Here is a 20,849-nt window from a genome sequence, read left to right as displayed (position 1 = left end):
ACCACGTGAGGTGAGAAATAATGGAGAGGTCTGAGGCTTGGGGGAAGCCATCAAAACTGTCCTCAACATCTGACAGGGCCGTAATAGAAACAAGAGAGTAAGCAGATTTATTTTCTGAGACCCCAGAGGGCAAAAACCAGGGCCCAAGAGTAGAAATTATAGGGCAGCAGGGATTGCCGCCGTGCAGAAGCCTGGCAATGAAACTTCCCGTCACGATGGGTTCCGAGGGCTTCCGATTTGGGAAGGAGGTTGCACAGGGACCTCTAAGCCTTCTCAGCGCTTATATTTTATCATCTTTATACAAACATGCTTTTGCTGTTTTTCTCATTGTTGGGGTTTTTTGTTGATGTTGCTGCTATTTTTGTTTTTGCCTGAAGATCCAAATAGGATCTGATAAAGTCATCACTGCCTTCCACACTGGATGCATTCCCTGCAGCTACTTGAGCACATGTTCATATTCTTCTGGTCCAGTCACTGAAATTTTGTTTTGTTTTTTTCCCTCTCGTTGGAGTAAAAGAAGGACAATCGCGTGGACCTCAGAGGCTCTGCCAGAAATTATTCCACATCTTCTAAAAATACTTGCATGTGAGGCTATTCTTGTTTCAGAATGTGTGCGTGTGTGTGTGTGTGTATTTGCCTTGCCATATGGGCAGGTGGAAATAAAGGTAACGCTCTTGATTTTTAACTAAAACACAACCCACTATGACTTATCCCTACCCAGCCTGTCACGACGCTGTGCCAGGTTGTCTATTTCCATTGTAATCCCCTCATGTTTTTTGCACACTCACTCCCCTGGCTTCAGCTTATATGTAAATCATTTACCTCAGGAACCCCAGGAAGGTTCTGTGAGTCATCTGTGTAGCTGTGACACTGAAAATAGACATCGTGCTCATGGGATGGTCCCTTAGAGGATTACCGTAGTGCAACCCAATCTCTGTTCTGACCTAGACTCTGAGTTGCACAAAAACACACTGGATAATTGTACCTAAGAAAGAAAGCAGCATTTTCAGCGACCTCGCCTGAACACACTGATGGTAAACAAAGACTCAACTGTGAAGAGTAGAGACCCAACCTTCACTCCAGCTTTTAGAAGCTCTCGGGCATCACTAGACCCCAGCTCTGCAGGGGTTATTTTCTAATAGCGTCGTCATCTAAGTCACCTCTCATGAGCGGTCTTGGTTTGTTAGCATACCTACTTTTCCCTCTGCTCGGGGTTCCTGACAGTGAGGGACGGGCAAGGCAATCAGTCCGTTGGATTCTGTTTCTTTGCTCACTCCTCACCCGCTCTCTCAAAGGCAGACTCCCGTAAGTGGCCGGATGCGCTCTGTGTGTGGGTGATGCCTTGCGGTCTGACCTCCACCCAGTGGCTGCCACGTAGACAGTTCCAGCCAGAGGAAGGGTGAGGCCCAGCAAGGTGAGGAACCTGCAGGGAGATGACACGCATGTGACCAAGCCTGACCTCACCCCAGCACCACAGTAAGATGCAGAGAGGACAGCCCAGGGGAAAAAAACCCTCTCCAGCCCCCTACTGAAATGTAGGCAAACATTAACAGGTTTAAAGGTTAGGAGTGGCTTTCTAAGAAAAAATAATGAAAGAAATTACGAAGTCAAAGGTGAATGGATTCCACTAAAGTCCTTATTATAATTGTAAAAAAAAAAAAAAATCATAACAAACAAAAAGCAACCAACACATTGAGGAAGAGATTTGCAGCTGATATGACTAAGGAGTCATATCCTTCATCTGTAGAATGAACTTTAAAAAATCAGTAAGAACCCAACTAACACAGACATAGAAAAGGGAGTGAAGAGTATGAATAGCAGGTAAACTTAGAAAGAAAAACCCTTATTACCAATTTTTTTAAAATGTAAATTAAACCAATTTATGAATCTATCAAATTGGCACTAGTTTTCATAAAGGGAGCTTTTGATGCTGGTGGCAGGGTGATGAAACAGACATGGGCATCTCCTACTGGGGGCAGAATAACGAGGTTTTCAGGAAATTACCTTATAAAAGATCCGACCTCTGGGCCAGCAAGCCTACTGCCATTAGTTTGTCCTAAAAAACAATGTCTAAGACTTAACAGGCAAGTTTGCTGAGGTGTTTGGGGGAGAAGCAATGCCTCAAATAAAAGAAATTCATCTTCAGTGGTCACATGATAGGAACAGGAATATTTGGGGATGGAATACATTTCTCAGTGATCCCAAAAGCCCATCACATTTGGGTGTGGCTGGCTCCCTCTGGAACACGTTTGAATTTTCTTGTTTAAAGTAAATGGTGGGGCTTCCCTGGTGGCGCAGTGGTTGAGAATCTGCCTGCCAATGCAGGGGACACGGGTTCGAGCCCTGGTCTGGGAAGATCCCACATGCCGCGGAGCAACTGGGCCCGTGAGCCGCAACTACTGAGCCTGCGCGTCTGGAGCCTGTGCTCCGCAACAAGAGAGCCCGCGATAATGAGAGGCCTTCGCACCGCGATGAAGAGTGGCCCCCGCTTGCTGCAACTAGAGAAAGCCCTCGCACAGAAACGAAGACCCAACACAGCCAAAAATATAAATAAATACATAAATAAATTTTAAAAACGACACACTCATCTTTAAAAAAATAATAAAATAAAAAAATAAAAAATAAATAAATAAAGTAAATGGTGGACTTTCCTGGTGGCTCAGTCGTTAAGAATCTGCCTGCCAATGCAGGGGACACGGGTTCGAGCCCTGCTCCAGGAAGCTCCCACATGCCGCAGAGCAACTAAGCCCGTGCGCCACAACTACTGAGCCTGCGCTCTAGAGCCCACGAGCCACAACTACTGAAGTCCGCGCACCGCAACGAAGAGTAGCCCCAGCTCACCGCAACTAGAGAAAGCCCGTGCACAGCAACGAAGACCCAACTCAGCCAAAATAAATAAATTAATTAATTAAATTAAAATTCACCTTTAAAATAAATAAATAAAGTAAATAGTGATCAGACATCATTCAATGAATGAAAATGAAATGGCCAAGTATAGCTAGTGAGCAAAAGTTGATAAAACAGTCCAACGTGCACATCCCAACCCGGTACCTGAGATGCCTATACTCACAGACACATGGCAACAGACATGTCCAGGGGGAATAATCCAGTAGCACATCTGGCCACACCCCAACCAGATGAGGAGAAGGAATTTATTGTAAAGAGAGGGAGAGAAGGAGCCAAAAATGAAGCATTTCTGAATCTTAAAATATCTACCAAGAAGAAAAAAAAAAGATTGCATTAGTAACACTTTACTTTGCAATAAATACTTGATGCTTTTCCAAGAGCTTTCATATTTATTATTTCAAAATCAAACTTTGACATTAAAAAGGGCAGCTGGCTTTTAATATATCTGATTTACACATGGGGAAATTAGAGCTCAAAGGTGCGGAAACTCACAGAACTAGGAACTCTTAGCCCAGCTGGAGGTGGACCACGGGTCTCCTGTATCCTCAGCCTGCCCAGGCTCTGCATCTTTTCCCAGCACTCAGAACTGGGAATGGCAATCCACAAAGGCCTCATTGCTGGCTCAAATCTTTCTGTGAGCAGGTCTCCACAAGAGAGATATATGCGACATGAGATGGAAAAATAGGATGGAAGCCACAAGCTGGGGAAAGGTGCTGCCTGATATTGAAGTTAAGATGCACCAACTTAGGACACAGTTAATTAGTCACCACGAGAAATAGTTTGTGAAGATATAAGTGGTAAGACTAGGGAGCAGAGGTCTCAAGCTTTAGCGTGCCTCAGAATTACCTGAAGGGCCTGGTAAATAGACCGCTTCCTGCCTCCCCTCCCTGCAAGCTCTGATCCAGTAGGTCTGGGGTGGGGCCTGAGAATTTGCATTTCTAACAAGTTTCCAGGTGTTCCTGCTGCTAATTGGGGTGCACACTTTACCAGACCAGGGGACTTCCAAAATCTCAGCAAAGGATGGGGGGCACAGCGTGGTCTAATAAAATAGCAACACTGGTTATAAATAACAAAAAACACTGCTGTTTATTAAATGCCCACTTGCTATGAGGCAGGTCTTGCTCATTATTTCTACTTTGTCAACATCCCTATAAGGAGCTATTATTTACCTTATTTTACAGACAAGGAAAATTCTCCTCAGGTAAGTTTATGAATTTGAGCGTAGTGGTTAAGAATACAGGATCTGCAGTTTGAGAGCCTGCATCCACCCCTGACAATCTGACCATGGGTGAGTTAGTTTAATTGCCCTGTGCCTCAGTTTCCCCCTCGGTAAAATGAAGATACCTACTTCACAGGGTTGTTATGAAAATGAAATGTCGCGAGAACTCTAAAGCACTTAGAAAGTACCTGGCCTTGAGTAAGAGCTCAGTAAATGTTGGTTGTCTTTATTATGATTGCTGCTGAGTAGCAGGGCCAGAACTCGCCCCAGGTCTGTACGAACTTGAAGGATGTGGTCTTTTTATCCCCTCAAGCTACCTCATCTCACCACACTACTAGACTCGCATTCAGGAGTTTTGGGTTCAAGCCACCTTGCTGTGTGACTCTGGGCAAGTCACTTCAGCCCTCTGGGTCTCATTTTCTCATGTATGTAATGAGGAAGGGTGGGTTGGACACAATATAGTCTCATGTCCCTTCCACCTCCAGCACCCACTGTTCCCGTGAGTGTGACCAGAGGGTTTCTGAAATGTCCAAATAGGCCACTAAAAGGTTAAAAATGTGTGATTCCTGTGAGTCTTATTGTGACCTGTTAAGGGTGGAGACAAGAAGCAGGAGTTGTTGGTGGGTCCTCAGCGCTGGCCAAGAGTGAGGGGGCTCCACCAGGGGACCCCTATGGGGGCACAGCAGCAGAATTCCTTTATCCAATTCCAACCGCTTTGAATTGATGCTCCCCAAGCTACTTCCTGGTAGTATTCAATATTTTAATTTCCCCAATAAACTCTCAGCCTGAAAACTGACAAGCTGACAAGTCTGCTCCCCTTTGAAGTTCTATTCTAATTTTAAAAGAATCAACTGGAGTTTTGTTTTTTCAGTGAATCCACTCAAGAGCCTCTGGCCGGCTGATCAGGACCCCAGCCTGCGGACCCTGGATGAACTGAGAAAACCAGCTTCTTTGGCCTGCAAAGCAAAGCCCAGCTCCTCCCTGTGGCGACCTTCTGCGGACATCCTGCGAAGCCACAGCCACCATAACCTTCCTTGTCCCCTTTAACTGCACAGCACATATTGGAGGTCACGGGAAGATCCCAAATCAAGATGTAAAAGCTTTGTAGTTTCTCTACACTATTGAAAAAAACTTTTTTTTTTTTTTTTACTTTCATTAAGTGCCCTCCATGCAACAAAGAGTCCAAGACAACAGAATTAGGAATAAAACGATAAACTGTACTTCTGGGCTTCGAGATTACATTTTCTTCACCTTCCGTTGTTTTTAAAAGTGTGTTTTTTGTTAGATCTGAAGCCTCCCTTTTCAAGAAGCACAGGTTTAGCAGCAGCTGGAAAATGTACCCCAGTTGTCCCAAATGATAGTCTTTCCGCATCTAAATCATAGAGGAACTGCCTCACTGGCCCCGAAGCCGATTAAAGCAAGTTAGAATAGACATCACCTCAGCTGCCCCGGGGGAATCCCTGCCCACACAGTCAGCAGTTTGTCCGCGGATGAAATCTGAAGCGTTGGGCAACAGTGTCCAGACTCTGAAGGACACGGGAGACCCAGGTCCTCACTGCTAAGCGGGCAAACCCGGAAGGTGATAACTTCTTCATCCATGGGGTGACCACTGCCCCCCTAACCCCAAAGATATTCCAGGCAGTGTACTAACTAAATGACATTCTTGGCTCTGCCCCACTCCATCACCATACCACCCTGTAGTTTGGCAGTGACTTTTAAACCTCTAAATAGCTCTGGCCCAACCAAAAAGCCAGAATAGTGCTGGAAGTGTGTGTGTGTGTGTGTGTTGGGGGAGATCACAGAAAGGGTTAAGCGTGGTTACACTGAAGACATCATCAGCTTAGGTCTTCCAGACACTCAGGCCCATCCCTTCTACCTCGGGCCTGGGTCAGGAGTACATGGGGGCTTCTGCAGGATCCCACCCCCTCCCCGCCAGCTCCGGTCCCACCCCTTTTCCCCTCAGATGCTCTGTTCCTATACCACCACCTGCCTTATGGGCGGGAGTATGGACCACCTAAGCTCCACCCCGTAGGCCCACCCCCGCTGCAATTCCCAGGTCCTAGACACTCAGAGTGTGGCCTGGAAGACAAGGGGCAGGCTCCGGGGGGAGGGCACGTCCCATTGGCCCTGCAGCATCTCATCCCATGCGGGGGACACAGCCAGAGGAATGCCAGAGAAGTGTGGTGTCCCTTAAATATGGGGTCCAGGATAGGACCCCTCTTGGCTAGGTCTGAGGGCTGCCTTGCAGACATCACTCCCCCTTCCTGCAAAGCGCCTCTCGTGTCGATTACAAGGCTCCAGGGAGCCTAAGGGTCAGACGAGAAGGACAATGAATAGAACATAATTGAACCCTAGAGGTCCAAACTGAAGTTCAAAGGGACTTTGAGAAGAAACTGTTATGGACTGAATTGAATCTCCCACCCCAAATTCATATGTTGGAACACTACCCCCCTGGTACCTCCAAATGTGACTCTTTTAGAGGGGTGATTAAGTTAAATATTCCATTGACGTGGGCCCTAATCCAATCTGACTGGTGTCCTTATATGAAGAGGAAATTTGGACGCACCCATGTGAGCACGCAGAGGAAAGACCACGTGAGGAAACAGCGAGAAGGTGGCTGTCCGCACACCAAGGAGAGAGGCCTCGGGAGAGACCAGCCCTGTGACACCTCGATCTAGGACTTCCGGCTGCCAAAAAATGTGAGAAAGACATTTCTGTTGTTTAAGCCACCCAGCCTGTGGTACTCTGTTAAAGCAGCCCCAGCAAACTAACACAGAGACTCACCAAACGCTATGCTCAGGGGGGCGGCGCTTGGGCTGGGAACCGGGCCAAGACTCTCAGAATTGGACTGCACATGGACGGTTGGGCTTCCTGGGCTTGTCCAATGTCACCAAGTGACCCAAGTCAGTGTCCTCAGGTGCCAGGAGCACTGAGAGGAACTCTCCGTGCTGCCAGAGTAAATAAAACCAACTGGCAGCCCCTGCACATTCAAGCAACCTGAAGTGCGCCAGATTCCAGGTCTACACAGGGGAACATGACACCTTTGCTTGAAACCAAATAAATGATCTGTTTCCAAGATTTCAGCACAGCCCACCCCCCAACCTCTGCACTAACATAGGCCAGCTCAAGCCCTCCTTATAAATGTTTCCTGTTTACCCAGCCTGGTTTTCCCTGCCCCCGCTGCCCCTCACCCCAACGCTCCTCTGCAAGTGGGCCTGTCCCCAGCGCTCAACATGGGGCTGAGCATCTCTCTCCCGACAGTGTTTCCCAGCAGCTCAGGCACACAGACACTTCTTCCCAACTAAATTGTAGGTTTCCCAAAACGAGTAACTCCCCATCCTTTTGATTCTCCCCCAGCACACACATGTGATGTCTCACACAAAGGCCAGATACTAAAGTGCTCAATAAATATTTTCTGAATTAAACTGAGAACAGAAAATGGTATTCTGTGAAATGTTTTGGGTTCCTTTTGAGTCCTTAGTTGGAAAGGCATTTCTGGGGGTAATTCAAGTTATTAGTATTAAAATAGGTCCATTTTCTCAGTCAGTGCTCAGGGAAATCCATGAGAGACAGCAGTGGGGGAAGAAGTCGGCCCTCGCAGTGCTAACACCATTGTTCCACTATCTAGGCCTCATAATTCTAATTATAGTAGGCAAAGTGAGATGAAATCGGCCTCACAGAGCATAGGAAAGAGAACAGCGCAGAGGAGCAAAACATGCCACCCCAAAATGTGTCTCTTTGGCACGCAGATTATTTCAAGCTAAAGACAATCAAGGCCCAAAAGTCTCAGGAAGAACCTTGGACCTTCGTCCTAACTGCCAGAAAGAATGTAGATAGGGGACATGTTCCAGGGAGGGAGTCATCACCATCGATGACTACAGTATAATAGGAACTAGGGGTGTGGCAGGAAGGAACCCGGCAAAGTCTGTTTGTTAAAATTCCTCTCTGAGGGCTTCCCTGGTGGCGCAGTGGTTGGGAGTCTGCCTGCCAATGCAGGGGACACGGGTTCGAGCCCTGGTCTGGGAAGATCCCACATGCTGTGGAGCAACTAGGCCCGTGAGCCACAACTACTGAGCCTGCGCGACTGGAGCCTGTGCTCCGCAACAAGAGAGGCCGCGATAGTGAGAGGCCCGCGCACCGCGATGAAGAGTGGCCCCCGCTCTCCGCAACTGGAGAAAGCCCTCGCACGGAAACGAAGACCCAGCACAGCCATAAATAAATAAAATTAAAAAAAAAAATAAAGCAAATAATTTTTTTTAAAAAATCAACATTTGTTAAAAAAAAAAAAAAGAGGGGCTTCCCTGGTGGCGCAGTGGTTGAGAATCTGCCTGCTAATGCAGGGGACACGAGTTCGAGCCCTGGTCTGGGAAGATCCCACATGCCGCGGAGCAGCTGGGCCCGTGAGCCACAATTACTGAGCCTGCGTGTCTGGAGCCTGTGCTCCGCAACAAGAGAGGCCGCGATAGTGAGAGGCCCGCGCACAGCGATGAAGAGTGGCTCCCACTTGCCACAACTAGAGAAAGCCCTCGCACAGAAACGAAGACCCAACATAGCCATAAATTAAAAATAAAAATAAATAAATAAATAAAAATTTAAAAAAAAAAAAAAAAAAAGAGTACAATTAAAAAAAAAAAAAATTCCTCTCTGTGTCCGGTGTCTCTGCATGACCTAGCAAGCATTTGTTTACCGAACACCTGTTCTTTTTCACCTTCTTGTAAATTGCCTTCCTTCCCTTTGAAGCCCCAAACCCCTCCCCGATTCTTCTCTCAGAGGGCACATAATCCTCAACTGCCTAACTTGTCCCATAGTCTCCTGGAGCCCCGGAATGTACGTAATCAAATTTGATTTTCTCCTGTTAATCTGTCTATAAGTCACCACCTTCCCAACTCCCTGTCATGTTTAAAGGACCTCAGATAACCTAGCCAAATGAGCAAGTAGGTATTAGGTGGTGTTCTGGATTGAATTGTGTCCACTCCAAAAAGTTTCAAACCCTAACACCCCTCCACCCCCGCTCCCACTCTGGGAACTCCTGAGTTTGGTAACACTGCGAATGTGACCTTATTTGGAAATAGGGTCTTTGCAGAGGTAATCAACTTAAGATGAGGTCATAATGAAACAGGAGGGAAGGGGGCAGGGCGCAACCTTTAAAAAAATGACATAGCCATAGGACATGACAAAAACTGGTTAGAACCAACTAGGTCCAAGGTGGCAGAAGATTTGACTTCCAGTGGACCTTGAGCCTCATTATACACTATTGTAATACATTAGCATAATCTAAGTGACACACAACCAGCGCCATGACAGTTCCAAAGCCGACCATCAAAGATCAAAAAGTGGCCAGTGGCCCAATTCCTGGAAATCTCCACCCCTTCCCCAAAATACTTGGAATAATCTTCCCGCTCATAAGCCTATGAAATTACCCAGCCCATAAAAATTAACCACCCCATATTTTGGGGCCTCTCATCCTCTGAGATGGCCAACACTCTGTCTGTGGAATGTGCTTCTCTCTAAATAAACCCACTTCTTACCTATCACTTTGCCTCTCACTGAATTCTTTCTGTGATGAGACATCAAGAACCTCAGTTTCTTTGAGTCCTGAGACCAGGTGTGTGATCTCAATTAAAAGACCATGGGTTCAAATCCCAATCTGGGTTCTGGCTGGGTTTGAGTCCCGGCACTTGTACTCAAGTCCCAATCTGAGGTCCATGGTTTGAATACTAGGTTAGGGTAGGTCCTAAATCCAGTGTGACCGGTGTCTTTACACAAAGAGGGAAATTTGGACACAGAGAGACACACAAGGAAGAACACTACCTGATGATGGAGGTACAGATGGGAGTGATGCATTGTAAGCCACCCAGCTGGTGGTACTTTGTTACAGGAACCCTAGGAAACAGAACACAGTAAGCGGTGCTAAAATACACAGACGTGAATTGTTAGGGAACTAGCCTATAACTAGGTTTGTGATCATCACACCCAAATTTTATCTAGACCCTCTGGTGTTCCATATTTTCATTATCAGGAACTCACACAAAGTCTGTTGGTTGAAATTTTATAACATCCTATGGCAGCCACACTATGCAGTTTTTTGCCTAAAAGCAATATGTTCTGACCTGCCCAGAATATTCCTTCTCTCTGCTATACCAGGCTCATTTCTTCTTGGCTTCTCTGCCACGGTCTTCTCCTCATGTTGACTCCTACCCTCGTGATCTAGATGAAAAAAATCCGCACAAACAGCTACTGCTGAGCTGGTTGCCTCCACATCTGTAATGGAAATATTGGCAACCCATCAAAAAGCTTTAAGGAATAGCTGACAAATCCTTTCCAGATGGAGACCTTTTCTCCTGGGCACAGTTGCTCCCATTTCTATCTGCTGCCTCTGTGCAGAAGCTGGATAAACACCTTGGCAGTGAGGACTAAATTCCACTAATATATTCACCTAAGTCAACTCTGCTCACCTTAATCAGGGCCCTTTATTTTTCTAGTTCCTCAAAGAGAATCATCAAAACATCTTTGTACTGATAATAATTTCTAACCTTCCATTTTATTCTAATATCAACTCCAGCTAATAAGCTTAGCATTAGGCAGAAAAACTAGACTAACAGATGAATCTCTTAAATAATAATGACCATTAACTCATTAGAGAGTCATTTATTCACTTGCTATGCTAATATAATAACAACTCTGCAAGTTTTTCTTTGTTTCTAGGATATTTATGGCTTATCCAACAAGAACTGAAATTTAAATTTGATATATAACAACTGGTTTTCTTTTTAATACCACCTGAAATATTTGGTTTAGATCGAGAGGTAATGTACCTGAAGCTGTTGGGATAATCATAAATTCAGAGGACAATTTAAGGTTATTGAAAACTAACTGCAGGCTTCCCTGATGGCGCAGAGGTTAAGAATCCGCCTGCCAATGCAGGGGACACGGGTTTGAGCCCTGGGCCAGGAAGATCTCACATGCGGTAGAGCAACTAAGCCCGAGCGCCACAACTACTGAGCCCACATGCCACAACTACTGAAACCCGCACGCCTAGAGCCCGTGCTCTGCAACAAGAGAAGCCACCGCAATGAGACGCCCGCGCACCGCAACGAAGAGTAGCCCCCGCTCGCCGCAACTAGAGAAAGCTTGCGTGCAGCAATGAAGACCCAATGCAGCCAAAAATAAATAAATAAAAATTTATTTAAAAAAAAAAGAAAACTAACTGCAATATCAACACTTAAAAGAGGCTTTTAATACCGTGTGTGATATTGTGATATAATAAGAAATATGTATTTGGTCTTCATCCCCAGTTCCTGGTACAGAACTCCTAAAGCCTTGGAATTTCCTAAGTGATGGGCGGAGAGGAGCACCTGTTGTTATTCATTATAAGCCCCTTTCAACCACACTTGAGTTTAAGCTAATAAGGTGACTCTTGGAGGAGAGGGGCTGGTTGTCAGAGGAACCAACCATGTGATTAGAGGGTTGGGAGTTTCAGACCCATCCCCAACCTCCGGGGAGAAGAGAAGGGCTGGGGATTGAGTTACTCACCAATGGGCGGTGATTTAATCCATCATGCCTACATAATGGACCCTTCATAAAAACCCTAAACAAAGGGGTTCAGAGAGACTCCAGGCTGATGAACACACTGGGGTGCTGGGAGGGTGGTGCACCCTGAGAGGGCGTGGAATCTCTGTGCCCCTTTCCACATACCTTGCCCTCTGCATCTCTTCCACTTGGCTATTCCTGAGTTTTATTCGTTATAATAAGCCAGTAATAGTAAGTCATGTGTTTCCCTGAGTTCTGTGAGCCATTACAGCAAATTATCAAACCCGAGGAGAGGATCCTGGGAACAAATCAGAGTCAGGGGAACCCCTGATTTGTAGCCAAGTTGGACAGAAGTAGTGGGTAACCTCAGGACCCACTACTTACAATTGGTGTCTGAAGTGGGGAGCAGTCATGTGAAGCTGAGCCCTTAATTTGTGGGGTCAGCACCACCTCCAGATACTTCGTGTCACAATTTCATAATGTGAGGAGGAAACCCACACATTTGGTGTGGGAAGTTTCTGTATGTAGAGAAACAATGTTTTCCATTTAATGTGTCACGTTAGTTCTTATTTGGATGGATGACAAGAATAAGTACAAAAGATGCTCGCAGTAAAAATTTTAGGCTTTAAAGCTCTTCCTTTGAAAATTTTGAAAGACTTAGAGGAAATCTACCCAGTTTCCATGTGGACTAAAATGTTTTCATTCCACTTGGCTAAAGTCAGAAGGGGATTGTAAGCCTGCAGAGAGTTAGGGCCAGACTGAATAGCATGGTCCACCCCTCTTTGTACAGAGGAAGAGGCTGGAGCAGGGAGAGATTAAGTGATTTGCCCAGGATCACACAGCTGGGAGGTGAAAACCAGGACCAAATGCTGGCCTCTTAGCATTAATCCATCACACCACATGGGCTTCACACGATGCCAGTTCAGAACGTCTTTCCGGATTTGGCATCTGACTGATTTCCACACATGGGCCACAGCAGAGAACCCTCACAATATGGAAACCATATACCATCCAGCTCCTTTCTTCAGACCTAACCAGCCAGCTGAGGCTGATTAAGGCAGTGAGGGAAGATTAAGTTAAAAATGTTATTACATAAAGATTCAGCTCCTACCTTCTCTTCAATGTCTTTCCCCTCCTTTCCACCCACTCCCTTCCTACTCCTCCACCTCCACTACCAAGACCCCCCAAACACCATTAGTCTCGGTTTATTGGATTTAGCAGGATGAAAGTTTGGTTCAATCCCAAGAGAATGGCCAAGAGGCTCCAAGGGGCTGGGGTTTTTCAAACTTGATGCTGAGACAACAGGTTCACTGGGTATTCTATTGGACCTACCCAGCCGAGACATCTCAGTCACTTCTTCAGCACAAGAATTGGGGACACACACACCCACGCTGTAGTCAACTCCATCCTGGGAACACAATGCCACAATGTTCTTTAATGTCATTTTTCATAGAATATACGCACGATCGTTCCTAAGTAAGGCTGCTGCTGTACTACCCATGAATCCAGCAGACTGGGAGAAGGAAAAAAGAAGTTATTGAAAGAAGAAAAGTTTGCTGACTTCTTTGGAGATGGCTTTTCCATTACAGAGTATTTCAAGTCAACTTACAGGACATCAGATGCACCCATATTTAAATAAAAATATGCTCCAAGGGTTAACGTAGCTGCTTATTTAGAAAGCAGCCTCGGGGCTTCCCTGGCGGTCCAGTGGTCAAGACTCTGTGCTCCCAAAGCAGGGGGCACGGGTTCGATCCCTGGTTGGGGATCTAAGATCTCTCATGCCCCACGGTGCGGCCAAAAAATTTTTAAAATTAAAAGAAAAAAAAAAAAGCAGCCTCTAGTGTGGGGTACTCTGCCCCAGTGCATCTCTCTCCTATATTACAGGTCATTAAGAGTTAACAACTCGTACAGTTTTCAACAAATTTGCCAAGTTGTCATTTCTTTCTAGCAGGACACAATGTACCAAGTAAAGATTTTATTAATAAATCAAGCCAATAATTAGAATGCCGGTCCCAATAAAGCAAAGATCAAATTATAAATAAAAATTGCTGGGATGCTTCTTCTAAGCATATAACTTACATGATTGTGTAGGTTTCACCTTTTGCTCTGATATCAAAATCATTAGTCTGCTTGGAAAATAGGATATGAACCCTCAAGCAATCATTGTCAAACTCTCAGCGTGACAAATGGAGCTGGGTGATAACCTCCCTATCTCCATTGGTTAACAATTGTAAGACCATTTTATAGCATTAACATCAAAGAGCTTGGTTTTCTTATTGTTATTTTATACAACTGTTATTAGCCAACCAGTAATGTATTTTCTCTTAGTGTTGTGTGCCAGGCATAAAGTATATCTTTGTATTTAATAGGAGGCGGTGCTGTTCCTAGCTTTCCCCCCACCCCAGAAGTAAAAGAATTAACATGCTTTGAAGATAGTCAGCCCTGTGACCTCAGTCAACCTATTTAGTGATGTATTTGTAAAAGTTCCAACCCATCTGCTAGGATAACCTCAGATTCACGTCTCAGAGCTCTGTTTCTGGGAAAGGATTATGGGTAATGGGAAGTCCATTTCCTTTGGTATTCCAAACACTGATGGTGAGTCAGGAGTTAATGCTCAGGAATATTGGCTGGAACTTGACCTTGGATTCCCCACAAAGGTCATCCAGAGGTCTTGTCCCATGCAATGTGGTAGGAGGAACATCTGAAGACCTGTTTGGTTGGTGGACAACTACCTCCTATAATGTCCCGTACTCAGGACATGCAAGCAAGTTTCCACCGACTGTTTAAACTTTAATTTTAACTTTTTGCAAAACATCTTAATAGTTTGGGTTTTTTTCAATGAAGATAAGCAACCAGTGGAGTTGTATCAGGTTTCATATCATGAGTCCAATGTTCACCAGTCTTTTAAGAGTGTGCGCGTAGATCCCACACTCACATGCAGGATGTGAAGCTCGCAGTACTGCCCTTGGAAACGCCCCGATGGAGCGTGGGTGGAGAGACACTCACTGGAAGATCCCAGCCTGTCCACATTTCCATTAAAAATATTGCTCCCCATGGGCTTCTCTGGTGGCGCAGTGGTTGAGAGTCTGCCTGCCAATGCAGCGGACACGGGTTTGAGCCCTGGTCTGGGAAGATCCCACATGCCGCGGAGCAACTAGGCCCGTGAGCCACAACTACTGAGCCTGCGCGTCTGGAGCCTGTGCTCCGCAACAGGAGAGGCCACGATGGTGAGAGGCCCGCGCACCGCGATGAGGAGGGGCCCCCGCTTGCCGCTGCTAGAGGAAGCCCTCGCACAGGAACGAAGACCCAACACAGACAAGAAATAAATAAATAAATGAATAAATAAATAAATAAAATTTAAAATATGTATATTGCTTCCCAGCTTCCCGAAAGAGTCATACACTGAATTTCAAAGCAAAAGAAGTGGGCAAATTTAGCTTCCTTGTGTCACTTTCAAATGAATTTATCAGCATTCAGCTCCACCTTCTAAACCTCTAAAATTTAAACGATCGAAAAGAGAAGAGACGTATTCAGATGGCACTCTTGAGCCTGCATTCTGCACCCACAGCCCATCTCTTCACTGCGGAGAACCATGACGTACGTCCTCACACATGACCTGTTGCTGAAAAAGATGAAGAGTTTGAAATGTTTTAAAAAATAAATGCTTTGTGGGAGTAAAAAAGATGTAACTAAAATTCGGTAGCTTTTCTTTCTCCTCCATACAGCCAGGAGAAAATACTCCTGTCTTAAAATTTTTTTATCCAATTTTGTAGGACCTTATTTTGGAGAGAGGTTTTTGATTGTTTGTTTGTTTGTTTTTTAATCTTGGGAGTAAAAGCGTGCAGTAATCAAGTTCCACGGTTAATGCCTCTCTAGCCCTGGTCCTGGAAATCTCTTATTTGGTTTGTTTGTGCTCGTATATGTCCTCTTCCCTTTCATTTTAAATAATTCATTTCCTTTCCTCTTTCTTCATCTCTCCCTTTCTCTTTCCTTTCCCCCAATTCCCTCCACTCCCATGTTTGATATATATCATCTCATTTGTAGGTGTTTTTATTTTATGTAAGTGTATTTGTAATTTATATGAATGGCCTGTGCTTCAGATCTCCTGTTTCCACATATGTAACTCGGAGCTACATTTGTACTATCTATGGTGTTACTGTGCTCACCTAGTCCAGAGCTTCTGATTTCTGTATAATAACTCATCATCATCTTAGACTTAGCTATTCCCCGGGTGATGCACACGTAGATGGCCTCCAACACACAAAAACACACAGGGACAAACTCCTCACACGTGTCCCTGTATAAACCTACGTGAGGCTTTAGCTCAGATATACACACCTGTGAGTGGGCTTGCTGGATCAGAAGGTATACAAATACTGTGTGTAAATCCCACCGGATTGTGTTCCAGAGTGACTGCCCCAATCTACATCCCCAGGGACGCTGATTCCTATCTCTTCTTTGCGTTGTCCAGCTTTCCCATCTTTGGTGGTTAATGGATATAAAATGATATCCAGTTGTTTGGATTTTTGTCTATCAAATTACAAATAATTCAGGATATTTTTGTTTAAAATAGCTAAGCCATGTAAATTTTCTCTTCTGTAAAGTACCTGTTTGTATCCTTTGCCCATTTCTTAATGAATTTTCTTTTTCTGATTTGCAAGAGCTCCGTATTATTCTATATATTGGTCCTAGTCTACCTGAGTTATCGAAAATACTTACTCTCAGTCAGTTATCTGTCAGTTCTTTATCTATGGTTTCCTTATTGGATAGAAATCTGGTCTTTTGAGCCTGTAATTTTTGTTCTAGTCTTGAACAATCTTTGTTCTAGTCAAGACTGACTACATAATTTGCAGGGCTAATACAGAATGAAAATGAAGGGCCTTTTGTTTAAAAATTAATTAAGCATTTCAAGATGGTGACACCAAATCACGCTAAAGGAAGCATGGGGTCCTTTTATGTATGGGGCGCAGTGTGACTGCAAAGGTCACATGCCTACGAAGCCAGTCTGATTCTAATACCAGAACCATATGGTTTTTATTATTACGGATTTGAGGTATATTAAGTATTCAGCCTTTAGTCATCGTTTCAAAGTTGAGCCAGTTAATATTTGTGGACTGTTAATCATTCATACAAATTTCAGAAAATTTGTATCCAGAAAATTTCAGAAAATTCATATTCAGAAAATTTCAGAAAACTTTTAGAAATTGCAGAAAATCTCAGAAAAAGTTTATTGAGTTCCTCAAAACATCCAACTAGAATACTGATTGAAATTGCTTCAAATTTATAGATTATAAGGGGGAAATTGACATCATTGTTGTATCAAGTTATCATTGGATGTCATGCAATTTACTAAAATCTTCTTTTGTGTCCTTATTTATAACTTTATATTTTTCCTTGATAATCTTAAGACAGATTACATAAACAATTCCTAGGTAGTGTAGAGTTGACTATTTTCCTCAGTGTTTTATTTTCAATTATATTTTCAGTAATTTTGGGGAACTTCTCTAGCGGTCCAGTGTTTACGACTTGGCACTTTCACTGCTGTGGGCCCAGGTTCGATCTCTGGTCGGGGAACTAAGATTCCACAAGCTGTGCGGCGTGGCCAAAAGAAAAAAAACCAAATACAAATCAGTAATTTTTAAAAAGTCAAAGAAACTGATTTAAAATCTGCTAAGGATATGAACAGGCAACTCTTAGAGAAGGAAATCCAAGTGACCAATCAATATGAGAAAGTTGTTCAGTCTCACCAAGAAACCACAATTAGACACCAATTTTTTCTAGCCATCTGATTGGTAAAAATTTAGAAGGTTGATAAAATTGAATGTTGGTAAGAATATGAAGAAATAGTTCTCTCAATCTGGCCTCCTGGGAGCTAATCTCCTTCCTAATAGCAACTAAATTTTCTTTTGGAAAATTGCCACTTTCCAACTACACGGAGTCTTGAAAAAAACTCAAGGTGCTGTGTCCTCTCATTACGGAAGCTGATGGGATCCCTGGAGGCGGCTCCTGCTCTGCCCTCCTGCTCCCTGTGACATGAGGTCCCAGGACTAGTGTGGAGTGAGTCAAGGCCTGAAGAGAAGCTTGGGCTTCATTCATCCACAGGTGGTTTCCTCAGAGGCTGTAGAATGTGCACCACTGTGGAGGCTGTTTGGACCTCACTGGTCCAGTGACCGGTTTCAAGCCTGCTTAGCAGGCCTTACTCTCCCTTCTGTGAGCTGCCCATCGTCTGCCAATAAACTCCCCTTTTTGCTGAAGGTTGTCAGGGTTGATGTCTGTGGTTTAACCGAAGGCTCCTTTCTAACCGTATCCCCAGTGGCCTAGCAATTCAACATCTCAGAATCTGCTCCAGGGAAACACATATGAGCACAGAATTGCCAGATGCTTGTGGCATTAATGCTTGTAAAAGCAGAAAAATGGACAAACTGTTAGGTTGAACCACATGAAAGATCCATTTTATGGGACAAAAACAGTTTAATGTCAGTAGTTTCAAATCGTTCAGCAGGAAAAAGTTAAATGAGTTACAGTACTTTCATATGCAACAACTAAAATGAGATAGATCTATATTTGCTGCTGTGGGAAATGCTCCAAGACTCTATAACATGGAAAAAAAAAAGATTAAGAGCAATAAATATATTTTTCAATTTTACAAAATAAAACAATATCTTTCTGGTAGATATAGATGAACAAAAATGCAAGGAGAAAGTTCTGGAAAGTTCTAGAAGGATACACACCTATTACTAAACAGCTGTTATCCAGGAAGGGGACTAAGAATTGAATGAGTGAACAAAAAAGACCTGAGCTTTGTCTGTATTGTTTCCATTCTTTTTTTTTTATTTTTTTTTTATTTTGGCTGCACTGGGTCTCTGTTGCTGTGCGCAGGCTTTCTCTAGTCGAGGTGAGCGGGGGCCACTCTCCGTTGCGATGCGCAGGCTTCTCACTGCGGAGGCCTCTCCCGTTGCAGAGCACAGTCTCCAGGCACGCGGGCTTCAGCAGTCGTGGCACATGGGCTCAGTAGTTGTGGCTCACGGGCTCTAGAGCACAGGCTCAGTACTTGTGGCTCATGGGCTTAGTTGCTCCGCAGCATGTGGGATCTTCCCAGGCCAGGGCTCGAACCTGGGACCCCTGCATTGGCAGGCGGATTCTTAACCACTGCACCACCAGGGAAGCCCTGTTTCCATTCTTTTACAATGAGAATAGAATCACATATTTAACAAATATAGAGTATAAACAATAAAATATGAACAGAATTTTAAAATCAATATTTTTTAAAAATTCTTCAAAGGTATTCCATCCTCTAGAGTAGGAGTTGGCAAACTATGGCCCTGTTATTTTTGTAAGTAGTTTTATTGGAATACAGCCATCTCATTTGTTTACATATTGTCAATGCTGCTTTATTAATACAGGCAAGGTTGAGTAGTTGCAACAGAGGCTGTACGGACCACAAAGCTGGAAATATTTACTATCTGGTTCTTTAGAGGAAACCTTTGCAGATCTCTTATCTAGAGAGGGGATTTTCAATCCTGGGCAGACATTAGAATCACCTGGGGCAATTTTTAAAAAATACTAACGCCCAGCCTCCACCCTCACAAAGAATGACTTAATTGGTCGGGGGTGAGGCTTGGGCATTAACTGTTTTTCAAATGTTCCCAGGAGATGCTATGTGCCGCTAGCCTTGACTGCTGTGCTCTTTCAGATTAATTCCAGACTCCGAGCTCGGTTTAAAAGGCCTTTCGTGACCAGACCTGCCTCTAGTTTCATCGTCCCACACCCACGCCCATTTCCTCTGCTCCATTATACAGAATGCACCAGGCCCGCACTTGTCTGTCTTTCTGCCTGGAATGTCCCTCCTTCCTGTCTGCCTGGCAAATGCTGAATCATCCTTTGAGTCTGGGCTGAAAGATGGTCTGCCCAGGAAGCAGCCCAGACTCTAGCTTAGTGTATCAGACTAGAAGGCCTGTAGCTGTTGGCCTGTCGTCCCTGTGAGGGAGGGGCTGTGTCTTCATCAGTGGATATTTCAGAGGAGGAGGTCAATAAACATTTGCTGAGTTAATTGAATTAACTTTTGAAAAAAATAAGTGCAAATGCCCCAAATCCAGCTCCACAAATGTATTATAAGGTCCTCTCTGTGTCAAAAACAAAACTGGATGTATTTATTATAAATAGACTGCATGATTTCCAAATTCCCTTCTCCATCACTGAGTATTCCAAACTTGATAGCCTAAAGTTTAAGGATGTGGAACTATAAGAGCCTGTCTTGACCCTTGGATAAATCCCTGAAGGACAAATGTAGAGAGATACCTAATTCTTCACTTGAGAAGATTAAACTCTAGTTCTATTTCCAATTGGTGTTTTGCTCTGTAAATGGATTGGATTTATGGTTTTCTAGCTGAGCTTATTTTGTATGCTGTGCAGATTTTCAATTGCATTTGCTTCCTTTCTGGTTATGAACTCGAATGGACAGGTTGTTCTTTTCCTGCCTTATCCTTAATTAGTTTCTGTCAAGAACCTGAGATGCCAGGCCATGGGCCCTGTCCAAATCTAAATACATTGTGATTGTCATGGGAGGGAAGGATAGAATAAACTGATGATTAAACCCACCTGTTACTTCAAACTGCATGGCAGTTGTTCCAAGTTTTCATTTCCAAAAGATTAAAAACAATTTGTTTCAATTCTGCTGAGCTAATTAGCAGACACATTTTCTTTCTTGGCAATGATATGCGGATATTAAAATGCAGAATTGATTAATTTCTGGGTTTAAATGAAGGAAAGAGAGACCTTGGTCAATGGTCTTAAATTTTAAAATATGGATGCACTTACATCAGGAAGGTGAAGGCACCAGAAGCTTCTAGAATGCTGAGCCACAAACAAATCCTGAAAGCAGCGATCATCTTCAGCATTTACAGCAAATATTTATTAAGCACCTACCAGATGGCTGTGTTACACTGCAGATTTTTTAAAACTAGAATTGAATAGTCCTTGGCCTGCATTGGATACACATTAAATGCTGAGCATCAGTTGTCAGTGATCTCCTTGTGGATAAAAGATCTGAATGTGCTGTCGATTTGATATCCAAGTTCCTGAAGCAGGCTCTTTACAAACACCTCTTGGCAGTCCCCCTTGCATCTGACCAACTATTAATCTTGTACTTCAAGAACGAGAGTAGTATGTGTATTAGTTTCCTGTGACTGCTATT

At 44.1% G+C, this 20,849-nt stretch overlaps 1 protein-coding gene across 1 annotated transcript in view; it reads right to left on the bottom strand.

Annotated features, from left to right (window-relative positions):
• The window catches only part of LOC118880104 (O-acyltransferase like protein), a 76,329-nt gene that overhangs the window by 45,410 nt on the left and 10,070 nt on the right, over window positions 1-20,849 (bottom strand). The window contains 5 exon segments of the mRNA XM_036823489.1: window positions 1,197-1,423; window positions 3,071-3,212; window positions 12,989-13,064; window positions 14,592-14,695; window positions 15,023-15,058. Of these exon segments, the coding sequence (XP_036679384.1) occupies window positions 1,197-1,423; window positions 3,071-3,212; window positions 12,989-13,064; window positions 14,592-14,695; window positions 15,023-15,058 (585 nt within the window).

Source organism: Balaenoptera musculus, chromosome 14, assembly GCF_009873245.2.
Source record: "Balaenoptera musculus isolate JJ_BM4_2016_0621 chromosome 14, mBalMus1.pri.v3, whole genome shotgun sequence".
NCBI classification, from domain to species: Eukaryota; Metazoa; Chordata; class Mammalia; order Artiodactyla; family Balaenopteridae; genus Balaenoptera; species Balaenoptera musculus.
Note: the sequence above shows the minus strand (reverse complement) of the source record. Positions and strands in the feature narration are given on the sequence as shown.